The following is a 23,921-nucleotide window of genomic DNA, read 5'->3' as shown; positions in this document are numbered from 1 at the left end:
GGGCACCTGTCAGATACGTCTGTTGTTCAAGTGTGCTTGATCGTAAAAAAAATTTTTTTGAAAGGTTTTATTTATTTATTCCTGAGAGACACAGAGAGAGGGGCAGAGACACAGGCAGAGGGAGAAGCAGACACCCTGTAGGGAGCCCGATGGGGGACTCGATCCCAGAACCCCGGGATCACAACCTGAGCCAAAGGCAGATGGTCAACCACTGAGACAGAGATGTAGGGCCATTGTGAATGGCCATTATGAAAATCCCTCCATTATATATAAGCATATTGTTGACTTTCATTCATTCTGTTTCCAAACATGTTTTTGGGAGTGCTTTCTGTACTCACAGAAGGAGCTGCTTATAAGTAAAAGTCAGTCATGGCATCACTGAGCATTGATCAGCACAGGTTGAATTGTAACCACCAACCAGCAGATGGCTCTCAGTCACCGTAAATTTGTCAGAGCAGCTAATTCATCTCTCTTGGAATTCTTCTGTTTTATGGACCACCCTGACTTACCCCTTTCTACTCTTCAGGAACCCTGACAATCAAACACTTACAGTAGAGGAACTGTTCCTTTTAGTTTTATTTTCTTGATTTTGGGCTGCCTGAGTGACTCTTAGGCAAAGCCTGCTGGAATTTCTGAACTTCAGTTTGGAGGTCAAAACTTGCAATGACCTTTGCCACCCTGCATCTCTGTTCCGCTGTGAACCATTTTGCCAGGTTTGTAACGTAACATTAAAACTTATTAGCGGTCAGTGTGGTCAGCAATGAGGAAGGAAAAAATGGGATTGGTTTGAAACTAGAAAAATATTTAGACTGCAGTAGATTTTACAGATGCTATGGCAAGCATCTCCTTGGACGATGTGTAAGAAGATACTTTCCTTGTTTGTGTTCTTACCTATTCTGGCCTCATACTCAGTAAAGATCATGTTTTTAACTTCACAAAAAAACAATAGTTGAGTATTTGCAAAAGGCATGGTGTTAGGCTTTTATTGTCTCCAGAGTATCAGGTCCACAAGGTTGGTTATTTGTCTTATTCCCTTCCAAGCCCCAAGGTTAGAGTTGGGCACATAGAGGGTGCTCAGTGAATACTTGTAGGAAGGATGAGTGGAAGGCAGGATGGGATACAGGAAGGAACAGGACAGAGTCCTGGACCTAGAGAGGCTAGCCATCTAGCAGCTTTGGCTAAAGTAGTCATAGACAGCCACCCATCTGGCAGGAGCAATTTTACTTTGTGGTCGTTCTTAGGAACAATGTTGAAGTTTGGGAAAATTCTAGAAGAAAATAAAAAATGTCTTTTCCCCTAGGTTGTGTCACTTCCCCGAGTCTCCCACATTTGAAAATTTTTATCCCCTGTATCCAGTCTACTCAAAAACTCGGGGAGTTTCCCTGTGATTCACTGTGGGGATTGTCTCCTGCTGTCCCTTCTTGTCATTTCCCTCCTTCCAGACCCCCATCACCTTCCGCCTGAATTACACCAGCCTCCTGGCCCACCTCCCCAACTGTGGCCTCTCCTCAGCATAATCCTGGCCGCATATTGGTGCCAGATTTTGCCTCTTAAGAATTTATGTCAAAGAATCTATTTCTGATTGAAATTTGAGCCCCTGTGCATCTTTATATCCACAGAAAGCAACTGCCAAAAAAAGTTTGGAGAAAGGAATTACCCTTTTCATATCGTGGTAGCATTTTCTCATCTTTTTAGGCAAGTCTAATTGCAAAGCTTCTCAGACTCAATTCACTTCACTGGCACCCTGGAAGCATCTTCTCCAGTCCTGTCTGCAACCCACCACATGGTCCATGAATACACAAACACTAATACTTCTTTTAGACAAAAGGCAAACATTTTATATAGTCACTTTGACATCTTTTTGAGATGCTAAAAACACCTAAGAAAGCTACCTCTTGGGATTCACTGCTTTTTCAATTCTGGGTTTGGTTGATAAGAAGGCCTGTCCCTGTGAACTTCCAACAAACTTCAACCACATTTATCAGCAGAAAAACATGAGTTGCCTGTGCCACCTGCCCCCCGTAGTAGCATAATGTAATGTACATCATTTTCTTTGGGGGATGAAAATGAAATATCTGTATACCTTTCGAAGCAACTGTGAACCTTTTTAGTAAAATCTTTATAAGACAGATAATCCAGGGGCACCTGGGTGGTTCAGCGGTTGAGAATCTGCCTTTGGCTCAGGTCATGATCCCAGGGTTCTGGGATCGAGTTCCACATCAGGCTCTCCACAGGGAGCCTGCTTCTCCCTCTGCCTGTGTGTCTGCCTCTCTTTTTCTGGGTCTCTCATGAATAAATAAATAAAATCTTTAAGAAAAAAAAAGAGATATCCAACCAATTTATAAATGTGGCATTCATTTCAGAAGTTCTGTTTGTTACATAAGTTCCATCCTGAAAGAATATGGACAAAAATTAACTGATATATTTTTTTAAAAAACCATCTCAAGTCTATTGTAGCCTCTGGAGCATAGTGTTTAGCATTTTGCTAACGTAACTTCCTTCTTCCTTTTTAGAGGAGAAGCATTCCCTTGGTGTCATTCCAAAAGCAGGATTGAGCTCTAAGGTTTTAGTGAAAGAATTCTCTTTCAGGTGATACCCTCTCCATCTGTTTGAACAATATCAGTCTTTGCTGCTAGAGTCTCAGAGGCATATAACAATTGATTAAGTTTTGTTTGCCCCCCCCCCTTTTTTTTTTTTTTTTTTTGCTACTCGGGATATAAACATGACTGTCATGTGGCCTCTTTCCTCACAGAGCTCATAATTTAGGAAGGGAGACGGATAAGTAAATAACTCACTACAGTCCTGCCTGATAAATGCCACGTTAGAGGTTTCGAACAAAGTGCCAGGGGAGCACCAGCGAGTGATTGATTCAGGGGAGGGGGGGTGGAGATGGGGATCAGGAAGGACCAAACAGGAGAAGTGACATTTGAGTTGAGCCTTAGGGGATGAATAGAATTTTGCCAGATGGACAAAAGGGTGGGGGTGGGGACCCTCCAGACTCATACAAAAACATGAGAGTGTGGAAGTTTGTGCCTTTGTCTGAGAAGCCCTGAGCGGTTTGTAGGACTGAAGGAAGAGTAGGGTCTGGAAGGGGGTGTTGGGAGATCCCTGGGGCCATGTCTTCAAGCTTAAACGTCTCATCTGTGGCATCCAGGCTGCCGCAGAAGTTTTAAAACAGGGAAATGTCACAGTGAGAGCTCTGTTCCAGAAAGAGCTCTGGCAACAGGGCTCACGATGATTTGGATGCGGGCGACTGTAAGCGAGGGGACCAGCCACAAGGCTGTGGCATAGGAATGGCTGAGATGTGGGAGACAGGCAGAAGTCAAAATCTGCAGTGGAATTCCCAGCTGGAAGGTCCCAAACAAGAAGACATGCATGCAAAGGGAGCCTGCAGGAAAATATCACAGGTGGAGGTGAATCTGAACGTCTTGAGCACAGTGCTTTTCAATCAGGATGAGGGGTGAGAGGACCTGCCTCCCCTGGATTTCGTTATGTGGGGTTTCAGATTCTGATCTTGCCCTGCTAGGAAGGGGAGCATGCCCTTCTCCAACCCCCCAGCTAAGAACCCACCACCTTGATGACCCAAGAGAACGTGTCCTGGTCCATGTGGACTGGGACAGACATGCATGAGCACCTGCTAGCTCCTGTTCTTCCAACCCTGCAGCCATGGCAACAGAGAGCATTGCCCAGAGAGTGATCACACTGTGAGAAGGGCAAATCTGAAGAGAATTGCTGGGGAACACGCATATTTAAGGGACACGTGGAAGAAGAGGGCCCTTCAAATCACAGAGAAGTGGCTGCCTGTGGGAGAGAGCAGCATGGAGGAAGCCACGGGAGGAGCGGCTAGGTCACGGAGAAGGGCCATGGGCAGTGGTGACAATCGAGACCTACAAAGGGATGGAGGGGCAGCAGGGGACATTTGGGCAGTCAGGAGGTTACAAGTGAGAAGGAAGAGTTTTGTAGAGCGGAGGTTGGGCCAGTAGGCAGAGTTCATTCCTTAGGGTGACTTAGCTGTTAATGGGAGGGCATCTGGGATGGGGAGCAGCTAGTGTGAAGCTAAAATGACAAGGTTCTGCAGGAGTGAGGGCGAAGGGGAAGAGGGGATGCAGGTGTGTCACGGCTGCCTGCCCAGGAATCAATGCTGCTAGGCCTCACTTTCCAAATTGCACCCTCTTTACCCTTGTCCCGAGCACGTGTGTGGCTCACGCCTCCCGCCCCCAGAGACATCATCTGGATATCTGTCCTTTCTGGGAATGCCCTCCATCCCTGCCTCCCCATAGCACTGACCCTTACCCACTCTGCAAGGCTATGTCTAGTCTCCCTGTTGTCATGAAACCTCCCCTGTGATGGTAGAGAGCGCCTTGGGTGAAGAGTGCAAAGAGGTAGGTCGTGCCTCTAGCTCTGCCACTAAGTGTGTGACCTCCAAGAAAGTCACCATGATGTCTCTAAATTGGTTTTCTTGTTAGTCATATCTGCTGTGGCTGACACACAGGCCTGTGTATGTCACAAATAAGATTGTGGCCGTAAAATGCCTCTGGAATCACACAGAACACAGCCTGAGTGTGCTGACACCATTTCCTGACTCCTGGAGCCTACAGAAGAAGGTGCTGTGGGTCAAGAAACAAACCCAGGCGAGAAGAAAACTTTTTGACTCCTTAGACTTAAGATTTTATTTATTTATTTATTTATTTATTTATTTATTTATTTATTTATTTATTTTATTTCATTTATTTATTCATGAGAGAGAGAGGCAGAGACACAGGCAGAGGGAGAAGCAGGCTCCATGCAGGGAGCCTGACGTGGGACTTGATTCCGGGTCTCCAGGATCACGCCCTGGGCTGAAGGCAGCACTAAACCGCTGAGCCACCTGGGCTCTCCCAGACTTAAGATTTTAAACACAGGACTGGCCTCTTTACTTGAGTGTGCAAACATGCCAAACAGAAGCACAATTTCATGCTTCAGTGAATGATTTCATTCATTTAGGTATGGTTTTTGCCAAATAAGTTAATACCCTCAACTTTTTTTTTTTTCCTTCAGTGCCCATTATGCCAGGCACTGAGGTTATCGTGACAGACAAGATAGTCCCTACCCTGGGGAGCTTCTAGTCTAGGGTGGAGGCAAAAAATAAACAAGTGCATCCTATCCAATAGCTAGTTGTTGAAATGCTACAGAGAAAAATGCAAAATAAGGAGGCGGGCTGAGCATTACGAGTAAGGGTACTACTTTATTTTACTTTATTTTTGTAAAGATGTTATTTATTTACACAGAGAGAGAAAGAGAGAGACACAGGCAGAGAGAAAGGCAGAGACACAGGCAGAGGGAGAAGCAGGCTCCCTGTGGAGAGCCTGATGCAGGACTGGATCCTGGAACTTTGGCCCTAAGCTGAAGGCAAATACTTAACCACTGAGCCACCCAGGCTCCCTTAGTTTCTCTTTTCAATTTGATCATAACTCCTTGAAAGCAAGAATCATGTCTTAAAGTCTTTCATATTTTCCTTCTTACCTGAGAGAGTGCTCAGGCATCATTCCAAATATTAAGTTGAACATAAAATCTAATGAAGAGAAAATCAAGTCTTCCGCATACAGCGATGCTTGTGATCTTACCTGCCCTTGTTGATAAAGATATATCCCTTGCTGAGTATCCCACTAGAGTTGGGGCATCAACAAAGTATGAACACCAAAAGGAAAGACAGAGTTTAGCCCTGAACTTCTAAACTTTGAAACTTTCCAAACTCCCAATACTTTGGAACCAGATAGCCAAGGGAAGAGGCATTAGAGAAGAATTTTTACTTTGGCCTACTTTGGCCAACCACACTGTGGTTTATGAGTATTTTTTTTTTTTAAGATTTTATTTATTTATTTGAGAGAGTGTGTGCGAGCAGGTGGCAGGGGCAGAGGGGGAGGGAGAAGCAGTCTCCCCGTGGAGCAGGCTGATGTGGGGCCCGATCCCAGGACCCTGAGACCCTCAGGTCATACCTGAGCTAAAGGCAGACGTTTAGCCAACTGAGCCACCCAGGTGTCCCCCATACTGTTGCTTTTCTATCAATCTTTGTGAAAAGCAAGACCAAAACAGTCCTTTCAGTGCTTAGGGCCTTCGGAGGTCTGTCTGCAGCCCTGGGAAATGTTTCCTGTATTGTATGTCTGCCATCTTATGAGTGTTTGATGTTAATATTAGATTGTGCCCGTGTTGTACTATATTCTCTAATACGCATTAAATATATATGTGTATATATAATTAAAGGCTGTAGTTCTACTTTGTTGTTTTTGAGGTTGTGCAGTTTTATCACATCTGTTTTGTTTTCTCCTTTAGTAATTTGTAAAGACGTGCTCTCGGTGTGGCAAGAGCCACCAGTGGAACATTCCCTCTTTAACTTTGGAGGAGCAACGTCTACTGTCAGCACAGGTGCAGGTGTACTAATTTGAATGGGAGGGTGCTCTTGGCCGGTGATAGATGCACTGTGAGGTTACCTTATGTCTCTCTGACCCATTGTACTGGTCTTTAGCACTTGCTTTTTTCAGGGGTCCATATGCAGCTTCCCAGAGGAGTCCTGTTTTGAGCCAGAGCTGGTGCTTGCAAGGTGCTGTAAGAGTCAGGGAGCGTGCTTTTTCTAAACTCGCTTCTCCTTTCTCTTCTCTGTTGCATTCATCCCCACATCTTGAGTTAGGTGAGACTGAATGATTATTTCTAGGGAATAAATCCAGGATCTTGACATCATAGATACTTGGGGCTGACCAAGCAGAGTAAGGTTTTAAAGAAATATGTCTGCCTACTTGATGAGGTGGAACCACATGGTGCTTCTGTTTGGCATGTTCGTGTGCTCAAGCAGAGGCCAGCCCTGTGTTTAAAATCTTAGGTCTAAGTAGTCAAAAGTTTTCTTCTCACCTGGGTTTGTTTCTCAATCCACAGCATCTTCTTCTGTAGGTTCCAGAGTGCTTGACTAAAAATGAAGTTGATACAGCCTTTTGGGGTATACTCTTATATTAAAACATTGTACTTTACTGTGCCCTGTGTATGCAGAGCATTAAGCGATAGAACAATACTAGTGAATATTTGTTGAGTGACTCTTCTCTTCCAAGAACTGCACTGAACGCTTTCTACATGTTTCACACCTGGTCTCCCTCCCACCTGCCACCATCGGAACGGAAGCAGCACCCATCACAAAAATTTGTACCCTGTAGGGGCAGAGATTCTGTTCTGTTTTTCCTGTATTCTATTTTTTTCTCATTCCCATGAATGAGAACAATACCTACTATATACTAAGTACTGAATAAATGTTCTTTGGGTAAATAGATTTATTTTATTTACTCTCCAGCAACCCTCTGAGGTAGAAATTGCTGTCTGGATTTGGTAGGTGGTGGGGCCAGGATTTGAACCTGTGTTAACAGCTGCTTGTTCTGTGTTGGGGAGCAGCATATAATCCAGTCAAGGGTGACTTTTGGTTCCTGCCATCTATCTATTAGACGAGAAGCTTACCTACGTAAAAGGTTCAACAATGGAGTAGCAGTTATTTCCAGGTAATTTGAGAAATCTGCAAAGTACTAGAAGAGTCACAAGTGATGGAGAAATGAATGAATGCATACCCATCGTCTGGAGCTGTGCTTGCACATAGCATGTGCTCACTACATGTTAACCACTGTTGTGTCTGCCACTATGGTTATGTCACCAATCACTTTTTATGAATCCAACCAGGCTCCCAAATGACTGACTGTACATTGTGGGTTGAAATGTGGGTTTCATGAACACGATGGTCCTTGGGGCTTGGACAGAATGTGGGCAGGTGGAGACAGGGAAGGAGATACTGGAGATGAAAATCCTATAAACCAAGGCTGAAAACATGTGTTCCATGTTCCTGGGACAGCAAGGACACCAATGTGTCTGGTGCAGAAGGGGTGTGTGGGATACTAGGGCGAGTAAAAATTAAGACAAATAATTCAGAATCTGTTTATTATGTTGCGAGCACTACATTGCCTTTGTAAGATTGAATTTGAAACCCTGTGTGTGTTTTTGTCTGTGAACAACCTAACACCCTTTAGTAAAAAATTCTGTGGTCATTTTTAAGTGCCATAACCTGTGGTTGCAACATTGTATCTTAAGAAATAATATTTGTGCCTTTGGTGTCACGTAGCCTGTGAGATGGGGCTTTGTTGCAATAAAAAGACCACTTCCATTTGGCCTTGTGTTTTTGAAATTTAAGATCCTCATTCATGATTATTGACTCAGATGTATCTTGGAAGATTAGTAAAGGTATTATGTGCTGCTATAGCCTCTTTAACAGGCTGTAATTCTCTGGGGAGACCAGGCCTGTGCCTTATTCATCCTCATACCTCGTCCAGCATGAACACAGTTGCTGGCATAAACTAAGGATGCAATAAATCGTGGTTGAATTGAATTTTCAAAGTATGTGAGGCTGGCCATCTCTGCACTTGTGGGAATAATTTGCAGCAGAGCTATATTTTTTGAGTTATGTAACGCATTGAATCTTATTCCTAGGTCCAGCCTGATGACTGGAGGGGCTAAGCGAGGAGTTGCCAACCCTTGGCTCTTTGAGGAGCCAGAGGAGACCAGAGGTTTGGGTTTTGATGAAATCCGGCAACAGCAGCAGAAGATTATCCAAGGTACTGAATACCCCAGGAGCATGGGCCCAGAAACCTTGTCAGAATTTTACTGCAGCCTTTGAATGTTCCTCACACCCATTGAAGATCACCAGGAAAGCTGTTGGTCCTTTAAAGCTCTTGACGATTTTGTGCCTTAGGGTGTCTGAGGCATAGACGGATGGGGTCATCCATCCAGGTAGCCCATGGAAGTAGTGATTCTCCACTGGGAGGGAGAGCGCGTGCACAGTTCTGAGTCTGAGAAACCCAGGTGAATCCGAGGCATGTGCCTCCCTCGCTTTACTCCTTGATGGGACTCGTGCTCCAAAAGAACACAACACTCCTCCTTTTTCTTTTTCTTTTTCTTTTTCTTTTTCTTTTTCTTTTTCTTTTTCTTTTTCTTTTTCTTTTTCTTTTTCTTTTTCTTCTTTTTCTTTTTTCTCTTTCTTTCTTTCTTTCTTTCTTTCTTTCTTTCTTTCTTTCTTTCTTTCTTCTTCTTTCTTTTCAAGATTTTATTTATTAACTTGAGAGAGAGAGAGAGTGAGCATAAGCAGGGGGAGCAGGAGAGGGAGAAGCAGATTCCCCACTGAGCAGAGAGCCCAATGTGGGACTCAATCCCAGGACCCTGGGATCATGACCTGAGCTGAAAGTAAACACTTCACCTACTGAGGCACCCAGCACCGCCCCCCCCCGCCCCCTCCCCCCCCCCCCCCCCCCCGCAATCTTTTTCTTATACAAAATAAGCCCATTTGGCCTTTATCTTCAAGTTCATCTTGTCCAGTGGCTTTTAAGCGTAATTGTTTGTTTTGTGTTTTTCTGGGTTTTGTTTGTTGTTGTTTTTTAATTTTGGAAGTAATGCAGGATTGTTCTGGGAAGTTCAAACAATGCAGGGAGGTATAACATGGAAAAACATCTCCTTATTGGTTCTTCAATCTCAAACTATAACCAGTTCAACATTTACTTCCTCAGGCTTTTTTTCTTTTTTTCTATACGCATACACACATATATTTAGTAGAAGCACACACATATTTTTACATAAATGAGATCATGATACAGGTAGTGCCACAGCTTTTACTTTTTTTCTTGAATGTATGTCACAGACATTTTTCATGTTCCTGTTTTTGTGCATGATTTTTGTGTATTACAGATATGTTTTAAAACAGTCTTACTGAGATATACTTGACATGTCATAAATAGTATGTATTTAAAGTATATAATTCAATAAGTTTTGACTTATGTATGACATTGTGCATGTCTGGTACATTTTTTATCAGATTTATCCCTAAATATTTCATGCTTTTTGTTCTGTTATTAATGGTATTTTAAAATTTCTATGATTGTTGCCAGTGTAGAAAAGTAGAACTAATTTATGTGTATTGATCTTGGATCATGCAACCTTGCTAAACTCACTAATTTGTTAAAAGCTTTTTCATAAAGTCTGTAGGACTTTATTTTTTTCTTTTTTTGGAGCAGTTTTAGATACAGAACAAAATTTAGTTGAAGGTTCTTTTGCATGTGAATGTCCAGTTGTTACAGCACCATTTGTTGAAAAGATGGTCTTTGTTCCATTTTATTACCTTTGACGCTTTGTCAGAGACCATTACTATGTTTATGTGGGTCCATTTCTGGGCACTCTGTTCTGTTCCTTTTGTTCCTTTGCTTGTACCACAGTGTCTTAATTACTACAGCTTCAGAGTAAATCTTGAAGTCAATTTTTCTACTTTTGTTCCTTCTCCTTCAATACTGTGTAAGCTATTTTGAGTCTTTTGCCTTTCCAATAACATTTTAGAATCAGTTTGTTTATAGCCACAAAATAACCTGCTGGGATCTTGATGGAAATTGCATTAGATCTATAAAGTGGGGAGAAAACTGGTGTCTTGACAGTATTGAGTCTTTCTACATACATGGAATATCTTTCTTTTAGTTCTTTTTTGATTCCATTCATGAGTTTTGTGGGTTTTCTCATATAGATCTTGTACATATTTTGATAGACCTAAATACTTCATTTTGAGGGATGCTAACATAAATGGTATTGTGTTTTTAGTTTCAAATTCCACCTATGATTGCTGGTTTATTGTAAAGTGAATGACTTTTATATATTAATCTTGTATCCTGCAACCTTGCTATAATCACTTACTAGTTTTGGGAGATTTTTGTTAGTTCTTTTTGATCTTCTACATTACATGATCATATCACCTGCAAACAAAGTTTTGTTTCTTTCTTCCCAATCCATATATATATATATATATTTTTTTTTTTTTTTTTGGTCTTGTCTTATCAAATCTGATTGCATTAGCCAAAACGTCCAGTACAGTGTTGAAAAGGGGTGTTGAGAAAGGACATCCTTGCCTTGTACCTGATCTTAGTGGGAAAGCTCCAAGTTTCACACCGTCAAGTGTGATGTTGGTTCTGGGGATTTTGTAGGTATTCTTTATCAAGTTGAGGGAATTCTCCTCTATTTTTAATTTACTGAGAGTTTTTATCATCCATGAATACTGGATTTTGTCAAGTACTTTTTCTGCACCTAGTGATATGATCATGTAATTTTTCTTTTTTAGCCTGTGGATATGATGGATTAATTAATTGATTTTTGAATGTTGAACCTGGCATGCATACCTAGGATAAATCTCACTGACTATGGTGTATTATACATTGTTGGATTTGATTTGCTGATACTTTTTTTTTTTTTTTTTTTGAGGATTTTTCTATCTATGTACTTGAGTGATACTGGTCTGTTTTTTTTCTTTTTATGTAGTATCTTTGTCTAGCTTTGGTATTAGGACAGCAGTAGCCTCAAAAAATGAGTTAGGAGGTATCCTCTTTGCTTCTGTCCTCTGAAAGAGATTGTAGAGAATTGGTATAATTTCTTCCTTTGATGTTTGGTAGAATTCACTGGTGAACCCATTTCAGCCTGATGTTTTCTGTTTTGGGAGGTTTTTGTTAAGTCAATTTCTTTAATAGATATAAACCTACTCAGACTGCTTATTTCTTGTGTGAATGTTGGCAGCTTGTGTCTTTCAAGGAGTTGAGCCATTATTGTCTAGGTTGCCAAATTGGGCATAAAGTTGTTCATAATATTACTTTATTATCATTTCAATGTCCATTAGATCTGTAGTGATATACACTTTTTAAATTTCTGAGTAGTCATTTGTGTTCTCTCTCTCTTTTTTAGTTAGCTTGGTTAGAGGTTTATTAATTTTTTGGTTTCATTGATTTTACTCTGCTGATTACCTATTTAAATTTCTTTGATTTCTCTTATTATTTCTTTTGTTTACTTTGGATTGGATTTGCTCTTTTTTGAGTTTTCTGAGGTGTGGAAAAAGCTGTGGATCTTAGATCTCTCTTCTTATCTAACATAGACATTCAGAGCTATAAATTTCACACTATGCACTGCTTTTGCCATATGCCATAAATTTAGTTTTGTTTTCATTTTCATTTACCACAGAATATTCTTAAAGGTCCCTTGGAATTTCTTTTTGATCATGTGTTATTTAGAAGTATGTTGTTTAATCTCTACATATTTGGGGGTTTTCCAATTCCCTTTCTGTTACTGATTTCTAGTAGTTTGAGAACAGATATTTTATAATTTCTATTTTTAAAAATTTGTTAATGTATGTTTTGTGGCCCAGACTGTGGTTTGTCTTGGTGAATGTTCCATGTAAGCTTGAGAAGTATATGTATTCTGCTTCTGTTGGATGAAATAGTATATAGGTGTCCATTTTATCCAGTTGATTGATGGTGGTGGTGAGTTTAACTTAGTCCATACTGATTTTTCTGCCTGCTGGATCTGTCCTTCTGATAGAGGGGTGTTAAATCTCAACTTTAATAGTGCATTTATCTATTTCTCCTTGCAGTTCTATCAGTTTTGCCCCATGTGGTTTGATACTCTGTTGTTTAGGCATGTACACATTATACTTGATCTTAGCCAAAACGCCAAGAAGTGATAGGCATGTACACATTAAAGATTGTTGTGTCTTCTGGGAATCGACCCCCTTTATCTTTATGTAATGATTCTCTTTGTCCCTAATAACTTTACTTGCTTTAAGGCCTGCTATGTCTGATATTAGTATAGCTGTGCCTGTTTTGTTTTTTAAAAAAGGCTTTTTAAAATTTATTTATTCATGAGAGACAGAGAGACACAGGCAGAGGGAGAAGCAGGCTACGTGCAGGGAGCCCGATATGGGACTCGATCCCGGGTCTCCAGGATCAGGCCCTGGGCTGAAGGCGGCGCTAAACCGCTGAGCCACCCGGGCTGCCCTGTTTTGTTTTTTTCTTGATGCATGTTAGTAGTTTGTTTTTCTCCATCCATTTACTTTTAATTTATATGTGCCTTTATATTTAAAGTGGGGTTTTTGTAGACAACATGTAGTTGACTCTTTTTTTTTTGATCCACTCTAATAGTCTTTTTCTTTTTTTTTTTTTTTTTTAAGGAATTGTAACAATTTTATTTTTTCCTCATCAATATCTCTCCTGGAGCTCTCTAACCACCTGATATAATGTGAATCCTGGGCCCCTAAGCCTCAAACATAGTTTTCATAGTTTTCATTCTGGATCATCTTTTCTTTTTTTTTTTTTTTTTTTTTTTTAATTTATTTTTTATTGGTGTTCAATTTACTAACATACAGAATAACACCCAGTGCCCGTCACCCATTCACTCCCACCCCCCGCCCTCCTCCCCTTCTACCACCCCTAGTTCGTTTCCCAGAGTTAGCAGTCTTTACGTTCTGTCTCCCTTTCTGATATTTCCCACACATTTCTTCTCCCTTCCCTTCTATTCCCTTTCACTATTATTTATATTCCCCAAATGAATGAGAACATATAATGTTTGTCCTTCTCCGACTGACTTACTTCACTCAGCATAATACCCTCCAGTTCCATCCACGTTGAAGCAAATGGTGGGTATTTGTCATTTCTAATAGCTGAGTAATATTCCATTGTATACATAAACCACATCTTCTTTATCCATTCATCTTTCGTTGGACACCGAGGCTCCTTCCACAGTTTGGCTATCGTGGCCATTGCTGCTATAAACATCGGGGTGCAGGTGTCCCAGCGTTTCATTGCATCTGTATCTTTGGGGTAAATCCCCAACAGTGCAATTGCTGGGTCATAGGGCAGGTCTATTTTTAACTGTTTGAGGAACCTCCACACAGTTTTCCAGAGTGGCTGCACCAGTTCACATTCCCACCAACAGTGTAAGAGGGTTCCCTTTTCTCCGCATCCTCTCCAACATTTGTTGTTTCCTGCCTTGTTAATTTTCCCCATTCTCACTGGTGTGAGGTGGTATCTCATTGTAGTTTTGATTTGTATTTCCCTGATGGCAAGTGATGCAGAACATTTTCTCATATGCATGTTGGCCATGTCTATGTCTTCCTCTGTGAGATTTCTGTTCATGTCTTTTGCCCATTTCATGATTGGATTGTTTGTTTCTTTGGTGTTGAGTTTAATAAGTTCTTTATAGATCTTGGAAACTAGCCCTTTATCTGATATGTCATTTGCAAATATCTTCTCCCATTCTGTAGGTTGTCTTTGAGTTTTGTTGACTGTATCCTTTGCTGTGCAAAAGCTTCTTATCTTGATGAAGTCCCAATAGTTCATTTTTGCTTTTGTTTCTTTTGTCTTCGTGGATGTATCTTGCAAGAAGTTACTATGGCCGAGTTCAAAAAGGGTGTTGCCTGTGTTCTTCTCTAGGATTTTGATGGAATCTTGTCTCACATTTAGATCTTTCATCCATTTTGAGTTTATCTTTGTGTATGGTGAAAGAGAGTGGTCTAGTTTCATTCTTCTGCATGTGGATGTCCAATTTTCCCAGCACCATTTATTGAAGAGACTGTCTTTCTTCCAATGGATAGTCTTTCCTCCTTTATCGAATATTAGTTGCCCATAAAGTTCAGGGTCCACTTCTGGATTCTCTATTCTGTTCCACTGATCTATGTGTCTGTTTTTGTGCCAGTACCACACTGTCTTGATGACCACAGCTTTGTAGTACAACCTGAAATCTGGCATTGTGATGCCCCCAGATATGGTTTTCTTTTTTAAAATTCCCCTGGCTATTCGGGGTCTTTTCTGATTCCACACAAATCTTAAAATAATTTGTTCTAACTCTCTGAAGAAAGTCCATGGTATTTTGATAGGGATTGCATTAAACATGTATATTGCCCTGGGTAACATTGACATTTTCACAATATTAATTCTGCCAATCCATGAGCATGGAATATTTTTCCATCTCTTTGTGTCTTCCTCAATTTCTTTCAGAAGTGTTCTATAGTTTTGAGGGTATAGATCCTTTACATCTTTGGTTAGGTTTATTCCTAGGTATCTTATGCTTTTGGGTGCAATTGTAAATGGGATTGACTCCTTAATTTCTCTTTCTTCAGTCTCATTGTTAGTGTATAGAAATGCCACTGACTTCTGGGCATTGATTTTGTATCCTGCCACGCTACCGAATTGTTGTATGAGTTCTAGCAATCTTGAGGTGGAGACTTTTGGGTTTTCTATGTAGAGTATCATGTCATCGGCGAAGAGGGAGAGTTTGTAATAGTCTTTTTCTTTAAATCATTGTGGTTTTACTTCGTCATTTCAATCCGGATGACTTTTATTTCTTTTTCTTGCTTTATTGGGCTTGCTACAATCTCCAGTCTCCAGTACAACATTCACTAGAAATTGTGAGAGCAGACATCCTTGCTGTGTTTCTAACCTCAGGCAGGGGTACATTCATTTGGAAGCCAGGTGTGAATTTTTCTTAGTTTGGTACTTGATATTTCTGCATTTCTAGAAAAATTCTTGAGATCTTGGGAGGAGGATGCAATTATTTGGGTATTATTTTGTAAGGTGGACCAGAACAGTGTTTCTTTTAGTGGAGGAGTCAGCAAACCATGACCTGTGGAGCACATCTCATCCATCACCTGTTTTTATAATGGTCTGCAAGCTAAAAACAGTTTTTCCATTTCGAAGTGGCTGAAAAATAGAAGACAATTTTGTGACTTGTAAAAATTATATACAATTCAAAGTAAAGTGTGTATAAATAAAGTTTTGTGGGAGTACAACTGTGCTCACTTATTTATATATTACCTATGGTTGCTTTCCTGCTACAGCAGCAGAGTCGAATAGCTGCACTGGAGACCATATGAATCACGGAGCCCCAAATATTTACTGTGTGGCCCCTTAGAGAAAATGTTTGCTGACTTCAGTACAGAGGTAATCTAGCCACTGCAGAGCTAAAAAGCATTCTGAGTACTCTGATGCCCTGTCAATCATGAGGTGCCCTAGTTGGTGGGAATAGGAACTGTGTTTGACCAAGTTGGAACTCGGAGGATCATTCCCTCTTGCTGGTGGTTCTTTCCCTGGCTTGTTTCTTTATGCATGTGTCTTGGTGAACACCCAACTGAAGCTTCAAGGTGAACCCCATGTAAACCTCCAGAGATTCTGTTTGGGCAGTTCACTCCTGCCTGTGCTATGCCCTGTGTACTCTCCCTCCTTGATCTATTTGGATGCTTCTCAATGTAGGGAGATTGCCAGGCTCCCCCTGGGATCCCTACCCCCATGCTGGGCAATATCTGGGGCAGCCCTCAAGCTCATCTCAGTGCTTTCCCATCACTTGGGGAGCACTGCTCTTCATTTCCTGATGTCCGGGTCTCTCTTGAAACTGTTGTTTTATATATTTTGCCTGTGGTTTTGTGTTTGTTTTTTGTTTTTTCCCAGTTGTTTCAGGCCAGAAATAAATCAGGTCCCTGTCAGTCCATCTTGGCCAGAAGTAGAAGTCTAATTCTGTCTTGAACTCCCTTTCCACAGTGAAATTATTTAGTAAATGGAACTCTGTGCCTCCCTTATAGCTTTAACTCCATGTACTTCATCTATCATTGTGTTTGAAGCAGAATGAACCGTGTAGAGCAGTGTGGCTATACACATAACACAGCCATTCATCTCTGGTGCTTTATCTTTCCGGATTCATGGTTCCTGAAAGGAGTGTCTTCCTAGCTAATAGTAATGAATTTTCTGGTATTGTTGCCTTTTTTTTTTTTTTTTTTTTTTTTTTTTTGCCAAGAAAAGCTGCTTTCCGTTTGGAGAAGCAACCCTGTCGCTGAGAAGGTGTGAGAGGATGCCACCTGCAGGTTTTTGTGTTGAGCCTCCAAAGCAGAGCGCATCCTTACGGAGATGCCCACCCTTTGAAAGCCCCACTGGCCGTTTGGGGTTTGTGGAGGGCTGGGGATGGGGCAGGCAGATGAAGGAATGGGGACTGGTTAGCTGTGTGCATTCAGGACATTCTGTCCTTCTATCCTTACCTTGGTGTTTTGAATTACTGTGTTCATTCTCTGCTTTCCCAGCAAGCTGTTTTTCAAGGGTAAACAGATACGTTTAAAAAAAAAAAAAAGTTAGCAATCTTTATGTTATTAGCCTTTTCTCTGCCTGAAGAATCTTGGGGAGATGCTGAGGTTGCCATGGTTTTCCTTCACTGCCAGGTCCTGCACTAGAAGAAACAAGGGACTGTGAAGAGCCATTGCTAACATCCTTTTGCCCATAGAATCTGTTTGCCTTTCTGTATTTCTGTTGACCCCTAGAAACACTTGGAAAGTCATCCTAAAATAACAGTTCGTCGGTAGAACTTAGACTCAAGGCAATGAATGCTTTCCTTTTCATTACAACTGGTTAGCCAGCCTTGGCTTCTGTGCTGTCATTTGAGGCACAAGTGGACATTAGGCCGAAAATGGGTGAGCTGCTGATGTTAACTGGACCACCTCGAAAATCCCTGATATAAAACAAAGAAGAGTGACTTTTGGGGTTAGGACAGACCCTTGACTCTGAGTCAGAGGGCAGCCAGTGGAAAATACCATTCCACCTTCACTCGGGGGCTCTCTGTTGATAGGGTTTCTTACTCTGTAGATATGCTTCCTGGATTCTAGCAGAAAGTTGTGCCCTCATTCTGGACTTCTGTGTTCTTCGATCTGTCCGTGTCGTCATGTGAACTAACAGTGGGGAAGTAGGTCAGCCAGACTGGCAAATCTGAGCAGCTAATCTTTGAACCCTTGCAACCATCACTTCACAGACAGCTATCCTGGAAGATATCCTTTCTGGTCGCTGTCATCCACCCCAGGATTTTCTTCCTTGAACCTTAAAACAAAAACAAAAATGAAAACATCTACTCATAGGACTTGCTCTGGGAGTTTCCCCAATGTAGTAATTTGCTTCATCTAGCAAATCCAGCCGTCCTCATCTGTCTCTTCTTTTCTCTTATCCAGAGAGAGCTCTTCCTTGAATAGTCAAATGTGAGAATTCCCAGTACTTCTCTCTGGGCCCTAAACTAACACAACATCAACTACGTCTCCTATGATCTAAACTCGGAGGGCTAGCTAGTATTGCCCATGAGCCATTCCCTATGCCCAACAGAGACTGAGATGCTTTTTTGTGCAAGCCTAGTGGGCCCTCTGGTCCTTCCTTGATTTGGGCATATTTATTAAAATGTGCTCTGTGCTGCCACTTGGGCTGAGAACTGCAGCAAAAACACAGGGAAAGAAGACACAGCTCTAGATGTGGGGTCCCTTGTCATGTGTTGGGTTGGGGCCCTGAGTTTGCCGTTCCTAGGAATGTCCATCTGTTTTATTTACTTGTTAAAATGTAACTTTTTGCTGTGGGCAATTTCAAAACTATGTAAGTAGAGACAGTAAGATAATGATCCCATTTTGCTCATTAATTGTTTCAACAATTAACAATTCCTACTAATCAGCCTTGTTTCATCTCTGTGTCTAGCCACTTCCCCATCCCACCCACCCTCTGGATTATTTTTTGAAGCAAATCCTAGACATCATATCATTTCCACGGTGGATATTTGGAAATACATCTGTAAAGTATGTTTATAAAAGATAAGGATTTTTTTTTTTTTTTTAAATATAACCACAGGGATGCCTGCGTGGCTCAGTAATTGAGCATTTGCCTTCGGTTCAGGTCGTGATCCTGGGGTCCTGGGATCAAGTCCCACATTGAGCTCCCCACAGGGAGCCTGCTTCTCCCTTTGCCTGTGTCTCTGTCTCTCTCTGAGTCTGTCATGAATAAATAAATAAAATCTAAAAAAATGAATAAAATAAAATAAAATATAACCACAATGCCATGATCACCCTTACTAAGTGAACAGTAATTCCTTAACAGAATCAAATATTCAAGGTTCAGATCTCCAGATTGCCCACGATGGCTTTTTTTTTTTTTTTTTTTTTTGGTCATTCAATTCAGGATCTGAATATGGTCTATACATTGCAACTAATTGATATGTCCCTTAACTTTCTTTAATGGATAGGTACTTTTGCCAACTCTCTCTTTTTCCCTTTGCCGTTTCTCGGTTGAAGAAGCAGGGTCATTGGCCCTGTACTTTCCCACTATCTAGACTTGCTATTTGTAATCCCATATATTGTTTAACATATTCCTCTGCCCCACATATTTTCTGTAAATTGGTAGTTAGATTTTGCGGCTTGATCAGAATCAAGTTTATTATTTTTGGCAAGAATACATTGTGATGATTGTCCCTCTCTGATCTACAGCCACCAGATAGCCCTCCCACAATTACATGATGTTCTGTTAGAGGATGGTTTTTCGAAATGTCTAAAGATAGGAAGGATCCAAACACCTAATTATTCCAAAGGGAGTTTTCAAAAACAATGATTGTATTAGTTTTCTGTTGCTTCTGCAATAAATTTGCACAGACTTAGGGTCTCAGCCTACAAGTTTATTATCTTACAGTTCTGTAGGTCAGAAGTTCAACACAGATCTTCCTAGACCACGATCAAGGTGTTGGCAGGGCTGGCTCCTTTCTGGAGGCTCCAGGGAAGAATTCATTCCCTCACCTTTCCTGACTTCTCGAGGGCCCCCCACATCCCTTGGCTTATAGCCCCCTTCTTCAGGGTTCAGAGCCAGCAAGCTGTGTCTCCCTGACCCTTTTTGGAGTCTCCCTCTGAACACAGCTGGGAAAGATACTCCGTTTTGAGGGACTCAACGATTACACTGAGCCCACCTGGATAATCCAGAACACTCTCCCATCTTGAATTCCTTAGCCTTATTCACATCTGCAGAGTTATTTTGCCATGTAAGGTCCCTTGTTCTCAGGTTCCAGGGATTGGGATGGGGACATTTTCAGGGGGCCATTTTTCTGGATAGCACGATGCTCATCCACTCTTAAAAATTAGCACCATTGCCATACTGACAGGTTATTGATAGAGCGTGGCTTGTTGCAAATGATTATGATATTGTAGTGACAGGGTTAGGTGGTGGAGGGCAGACTAGGAGTAATGAGCTAAGAATGTGACATTAGCATAATTTCACACAGCTCTGCATAACTGTGTGAGTCTTGATTATTTCTGTATCTGTAAGTAGCAGCATTTTATCTTGCTCATTGCCCCTCAGGTGACCATCCTCCATCCTCTTAGAAATGCCACCGTGAGCCTGGAGAAGCTCAGGTCATCAGTATGATTATTAATTACATGCAAAGCATCTCCATTATCTGGGCCTTCTGTGTCTTTGGATTATGGAATGGAGACTTACTGTAGCACTTTCACATAGTGAGGAGGTGCCAAGGTCTTACAGAAATGATCTGAGTGGCACACAACTTTTGACTCTCATTCTGTTTTGCATTAGCAAGATAACCTTTTGATATAGTTAGGTCAGATAGTGAGTTAAGGTTGAGAGAGAAGAGTGTAGTAGTATAGGTATTTTCATTCATAATCTGTGTCTCTACCAGTTAAAGCAATGACAAGGCTTTAATGATTCTTTTCCTAATTGAAAACTGTAGAGGAGTCTCCTTTCCTCTTGTTAAATTGTGTTGCCTTTTAATCCACATTGACCTTTGATCCTTGATCCTTGATATAGATTATTCTGGGGATGCATTTGGAATTTTGCTGCAGCATCGGTCATCCTATAGCAGTACTAGGTTGACGACAGATTTATCTTGGAGGACATCCAAAAGGTTGTTACTAAAGACCAAAAAGACCTCATTATAAAGCGATTTTGCTATAAAATGGTCCCTTGGAACAATCCCTGGAGACATCAGGTCATTTGTATAGTTAAAAATGTACATAGTGTCAAAAAATGTTACTAAGGGGTCCTTACCTCACACCATTAGTTTAAATAAATTCCAGATGAGTTAACAAGTTAAGTGTAATGGCTTAATTCCATTAGAAAAAAATAAGTAAACTTTAATATGATCTTGGGTAAGAAAAGACCTTCATGATTTCTGCTTTTGTAGGTATGCTTTACTGTGAAACCATCACTTAAAAATCCCGATCAACAAGTGAAGCTGCACGTGGCATGTTGCCCTCACCTAGCATATTGCTGGGGTAGAGAGAGTCATTATCATTAGACTCAGCCCCAGAACATTCTTCCCTATGTACCTGAAAGCAGAGAAAAAAAGTTCAAAGAGCTCACTGAGACTACCTAGTTAAAAACAAAAACAAAGGGATCCCTGGGTGGCGCCGCGGTTTGGCGCCTGCCTTTGGCCCAGGGCGCGATCCTGGAGACCCCGGATCGAATCCCATGTCGGGCTCTCGGTGCATGGAGCCTGCTTCTCCCTCTGCCTGTGTCTCTGCCTCTCTCTCTCTCCCTCTGTTACTATCATAAATAAATAAAAAATAAATAAATAAATAAATAAATAAATAAAAGAAACAACAACACATTTTATAGAAAAGATCTCGAGTAACTTGAATTCTCCTATCTCTAAATTTCAAAATCTAGCAAGGTAATATATCTTCATTTTTTTAAAAACAAAAATGCTATTTTACTATACATTGTTTTGTATCCTGCTTTTTTCACTTACTAACAAGTCCTGAACTTTTTTAACATCAAAATGTTCATGTACAATATCACTTTTAATTGCTATATAGTGTTTTACTTATGAACATACTATATGTTTTTAAACCAATCCCTGTGTGTGGGCATTAGCTAGTTTCCAGTTTTTCACTATTATAAATGTATCAGTCTGGGTCCAATCGGGAAGAAGAAATTTGAACAGGGAAAATTTAATATTTAATCTCCTAGCAGGAGATTAAGGTAACAAGGGATTGGTTAGCAAGAGTTAAGCAGACAGAAATAGAGGTATAAGGTGCAATCACTGGCTCTCAGGCTGAGATCAGGTATCCTAGGACATGCCCCACGCCCCCAGGACTGCGGTCACCAAGCAGGTGTCCTTGTGGTGCTCAGCTGATGGAACTTGCTGAGAATCTGTGGAGCTGGAGGCATTCTGTTGTAAAATGGCCCAAGGAGGGGGTGTGTCGGGAGGAGTTGCCGGCCTCTGGGTATAGCTGGCCACTGTACCCTGAAGGAGCTGCCAGCTTTGCAGGAACTTATCAGGAAAGCAGCCAAACACTGTCCTGCAGTGTTCCTGCAGCCCTGTCTATTGACGAGACTGGCAAAGGAAAAAATATTTAAGGGATCCAGATGCATTTTCACTGAGCAGTCACGCACAGGTTATCAGCGGATAACCAGTCCAGGAGAGGTTTCAAGGAATATCCTCATGTGTACTTCATTGCGTACCATTTGCATGTTTTCTTACATTCCAACACGTGGAATTGAGACATGAAAAGGTGGGCGTGATTTGCTATGTAGAAAGGTATGTTTCCTGTCCTCCCATGACAATGCTTAGGAGCTTCTCTTTCCCACATTAGTTAATCCTGGGCATTAGTATGCTTTTAAGTCCTTACAAATATGATAATTTTTAAAAAGTCATCATTGTTTTTTATCCCTATGTTAAAAATTGATAATGTCAAAGCTTTTATTTTTTTCCTTTGTTATCTTTTTTTTTTTTTTTAAGATTTTATTTATTTGTTCATGAGAGACACAGAGAGAAAGAGGCAGAGACACAGGCAGAGGGAGAAGCAGGCTCCATGTGGGACTCAATCCTAGGACTCCGGGATCACGACCTGAGCTGAAAGCATAGGCTCAACCGCTAAGCCACCCAGGTGTCCTTTCTTTGTTACTCTTTTGTGAATTTCGTGTCTATATCCTTTGCCCATTTACAAAATTGGAATATTTTTCTTATTGATCTGCTATGGTCTTTATGTATTAAGCATCAAAAAGCTTAAATGTTGGGGCACCTGGGTAGCAGTTGGTTAGGCATATGCCTTCAGCTCAGGTCATGATCGTAGGGTCCTAGGATTGAGTCCCCCATCTGATTCCCTGCTCAGCTGGGGAGCCTGCTTCTCCCTCTCCCTTTGCTGATCCCCCTGCCTGTGTGCTATCTCTCTTTCTCAAATAAATGAATAAAATCCTAAAAAAAAAAAAAAGAAAGTTTTAATGTTGATATATTAAATCTTATGTTATTTCATTTATAATACTTAAAAACTTTATGGGGAGATCATTTTAGTTTAAGGTGTGAGGTAGGTATTTATTTAACTTTTTTTCTTTATATTCTCCTAATATTAACTGTTTTTTCTTTCTTCCTGACCTAAAGTGTTACTTTTACAGTATATTGAATTGCATTACATGCCTGGCTATGGACTTCAAATTGTTTTCCTTTGGTTTTTAGTAGCCTGTTTCACTTTTCCTTCCAGAACAGGATGCAGGCCTGGATGCCCTGTCCTCTATCATAAGTCGCCAGAAACAGATGGGGAAGGAAATTGGGAACGAACTGGATGAACAAAATGGTAAGAGCATGTCTGGGGTTGAGCACCTTTGCTGTTTAGTGTAAACACTAAAGGCATGAGTATTTGTTAAATGATTTTAATGCTAGAAAACTCGTGGAGTAGTTTAACATGGATGGATTATTACAGTTTAATGCAGTTGAGGATGGTTTGTGGCAGATTTAGATTATAGTTAACTGAATACTTTGCAAAGAAATTTGATAAGAAATTCCTAGTCCTTTGTCGCTGCTTTTTAAAAAATACTTTGTTTTACGAGCCACACATCCCAGGGGTTTTTCCTTTAATAATGTGATGAAATGTGATAATGTGATGAAATTGCTCAGAGCATTGTACACTTATGTGTGGCACACTGGGGTGCGGGGACTCTGTGTCTTCCACATACCCAGTGGAGGTGGCTCTTCTTCCCTCATAAATACCATGCTGCGGGGCAGAAAAATGCTTGAAGATCTCTGTTCAGAACTCAATGTGACAGATCTGGTTGGAGCAAGATTAATTTGCAAACCACAGCAGGATGGCTTGGGAGAAACAGCTTTGTTGGAGGCCTACCTGAAAAGCTCCTGTGCTTGTGGCATGTGATGTGAGGGGATGGGGTCTGTTGGAGTGCTACTGTGGTCAAAATGGAGGGGAGCAGGACAGATGCAGGAGATTGATGGCACTTGTACTGTGGTGGACAGTCGGGGGTCTGGGAGGGGCCACCGGTCTGTGAGTGGAGATCCCA

At 41.2% G+C, this 23,921-nt stretch overlaps 1 protein-coding gene across 9 annotated transcripts in view; it reads left to right on the top strand.

The window, feature by feature from the left end:
- STX8 (syntaxin 8) overlaps positions 1–23,921 on the top strand; it is a 258,093-nt gene that overhangs the window by 36,509 nt on the left and 197,663 nt on the right. For all 9 annotated transcript variants that reach the window (XM_049110214.1, XM_049110216.1, XM_049110215.1 and 6 more), the window contains 2 exons: positions 8,491–8,615; positions 23,114–23,206. In XM_049110214.1, coding sequence (XP_048966171.1) covers positions 8,491–8,615; positions 23,114–23,206 — 218 coding nt within the window. The remainder of the gene's footprint in view (positions 1–8,490; positions 8,616–23,113; positions 23,207–23,921) is intronic.

Source organism: Canis lupus, chromosome 5 (genome assembly GCF_003254725.2).
Source record: "Canis lupus dingo isolate Sandy chromosome 5, ASM325472v2, whole genome shotgun sequence".
In the NCBI taxonomy this organism is placed as follows: domain Eukaryota; kingdom Metazoa; phylum Chordata; class Mammalia; order Carnivora; family Canidae; genus Canis; species Canis lupus.
Note: the sequence above shows the minus strand (reverse complement) of the source record. Positions and strands in the feature narration are given on the sequence as shown.